Source organism: Charadrius vociferus, unplaced genomic scaffold (genome assembly GCF_000708025.1).
Source record: "Charadrius vociferus isolate BGI_N301 unplaced genomic scaffold, ASM70802v2 scaffold735, whole genome shotgun sequence".
Taxonomy (NCBI): Eukaryota; Metazoa; Chordata; class Aves; order Charadriiformes; family Charadriidae; genus Charadrius; species Charadrius vociferus.
The window spans coordinates 62,991-64,906 of record NW_009648544.1 but is presented as its reverse complement, the minus strand read 5'-3'; the positions used below and the strand labels follow the sequence as shown (position 1 = coordinate 64,906).

Here is a 1,916-nt window from a genome sequence, read left to right as displayed (position 1 = left end):
GGAACATACTGGTTCCAGTAGGGCCCGGTGGGGGGAATGTACCCAGTAAGGCCCCTGTAGGGGGAAGGGGCTGGGCCTAGTAGGGGGAATGTACTGGTCCCAGTAGGGCCCTGGTGGGGAGAACGGGCTGGTCCCAGTAGGGCCCTGGTGGGGGGAATGGGCTGGGCCCAGTAGGAGGAACATACTGGTTCCAGTAGGGCCCGGTGTGGGGAAGGGGCTAGTCCCAGTAGGGGGAACGTACTGGTTGCAGTAAGGCTCTGGTGGGGCGAAGGGGTTTGGCCCAGTAGGGGGAATGTACTGGTTCCAGTAGGGCCCCAGTGGGAGAAATGGGCTGGGCCCAGAAAGGGTAATGTACTGGTTCCAGTAGGGCCCGGTAGGGGGAATGTACTGGGCCCAGTAGGGCCCTGGTGGGGGGAATGGGCTGGGCCCAGTAGGGGGAACATACTGGTTCCAGTAGGGCCCGGTGGGGGGAATGTACTGGTTCCAGTAGGGCCCCAGTGCAGGGAATGTACTGGTCCCAGTAGGGCCCTGATGGAGTCAGCCACACTGGTCCCAGTAAGGCCTCAGTAGGGGGGAATGTACTGGTCCTAGTAAAGCCCTACTGGGGGGAACCTGCTGGTCCCAGCAAGGCCCCAGTGGGTGGAATGCACTGGTGCCAGTAGGGCCCTGGTGGAGTCACCCACGCTGGTCCCAGTAAGGCACCAGTGTGGGGAACGGGCTGGGCCCAGTAGGGGGATTATACTGGTCACAGTAAGGTGCCAGTGGGGAGCACAGGCAGGTCCCAGTAAGACCCAAGTAGGGGGAACATACTAGTCCCAGTTGGGCCACAGTGGGGAGAATATACTGGTCCCAGTAAGGCCCCAGTGGTGGGCAACGGACTGGTCCCAGTAGGGCCGCGGTGGGGTCATGCACACACTGGTCTCATTAAGGCCTCAGTGGGGAGAACATACTGGTCCCAGTAGGGCCCCAGCGGGGAGCATGAGCAGGTCCCAGTATGGCCCAGTGCGGGGCACAGGCTGGTCCCAGTAATGCCTTGGTGAGGGCAATGGGATGGTCCCAGTAGGGGGAACATAGTGGTCCCAGTAAGGCTACAGTGTTAGAAATGTACTGGTCCCAGTAGGGCGCCAGTGGGGTGGATGGGCAGGTCCCACTATGACCCAGTGCGGGGCACAGACTGTTCCCAGTAATGCTCTAGTTGGGGGAACGGACTGGTCCCAGTAGGGTGCCAGTGGGGAGCACGGGCAGGTCCCAGCATGGCCCAGTGTGGGGCACAGACTGGTTCCAGTAGCACCCCAGTGGGGAGCATGGGCAGGTCCCAGTATGGCCCAGTGCAGGACACAGGCTGGTCCCGATAGAGCCCCAGTGGGGGGCACGGGCAGGTCCCGGTATGGCCCAGTATGGCAGGACATAGAATGGTCCCAGTAATGCCCTGGTGGGGGGAATGGGGTGGTGCCAGTAGGGGGATTGTACTGGTCCCAGTAAGGCCACAGTGTTAGAAATATACTGGTCCCAGTGGGGAGCATGGGCAGGTCCCAGTATGGCCCAGTGCGGAGCACAGACTGGTCCTAGTGTGGGGGCACATGGCGGGTGGGGAGCTCTCATCCCAGTGCCGCTCTGTGAGAGCAGAGGGCCGCTGGTCCCGGTATGACCCTACTGGGAATACAGGGAGGGGTGGGAGGAAAATGGCGCTGGTCGCAGTTGGTGGAGCCTAGTGGGGAGAGGGAACTGGTCCCAGTTGCGTGTCTGTGTGTCGTCCCCCCCCCAGACATCAACGAGCTGAACCTGCCCAAGACCTGCGAGATCGACTTCTCCGACCAGGACGATCTGCTGCACTTCCGCCTCCTCATCTGCCCCGACGAGGTGACGTGTCCCCCGTCTTGTCCCCCTCCCTGGCCCCTCCCCTGTCACCCCCCCTC

The 1,916-nt window shown here is 62.4% G+C and overlaps 2 protein-coding genes across 2 annotated transcripts in view; one reads left to right on the top strand and one right to left on the bottom strand.

Annotated features, from left to right (window-relative positions):
* The window catches only part of LOC104287284 (zinc finger protein 2 homolog), a 56,979-nt gene that overhangs the window by 24,720 nt on the left and 30,343 nt on the right, over nt 1-1,916 (bottom strand). The gene's annotated exons all lie outside the window — the stretch shown is intronic.
* The window catches only part of UBE2M (ubiquitin-conjugating enzyme E2M), a 5,091-nt gene continuing 4,755 nt past the window's right edge, over nt 1,581-1,916 (top strand). The window contains exons 1-2 of the mRNA XM_009885966.1: nt 1,581-1,587; nt 1,766-1,860. Of these exons, the coding sequence (XP_009884268.1) occupies nt 1,581-1,587; nt 1,766-1,860 (102 nt within the window). The remainder of the gene's footprint in view (nt 1,588-1,765; nt 1,861-1,916) is intronic.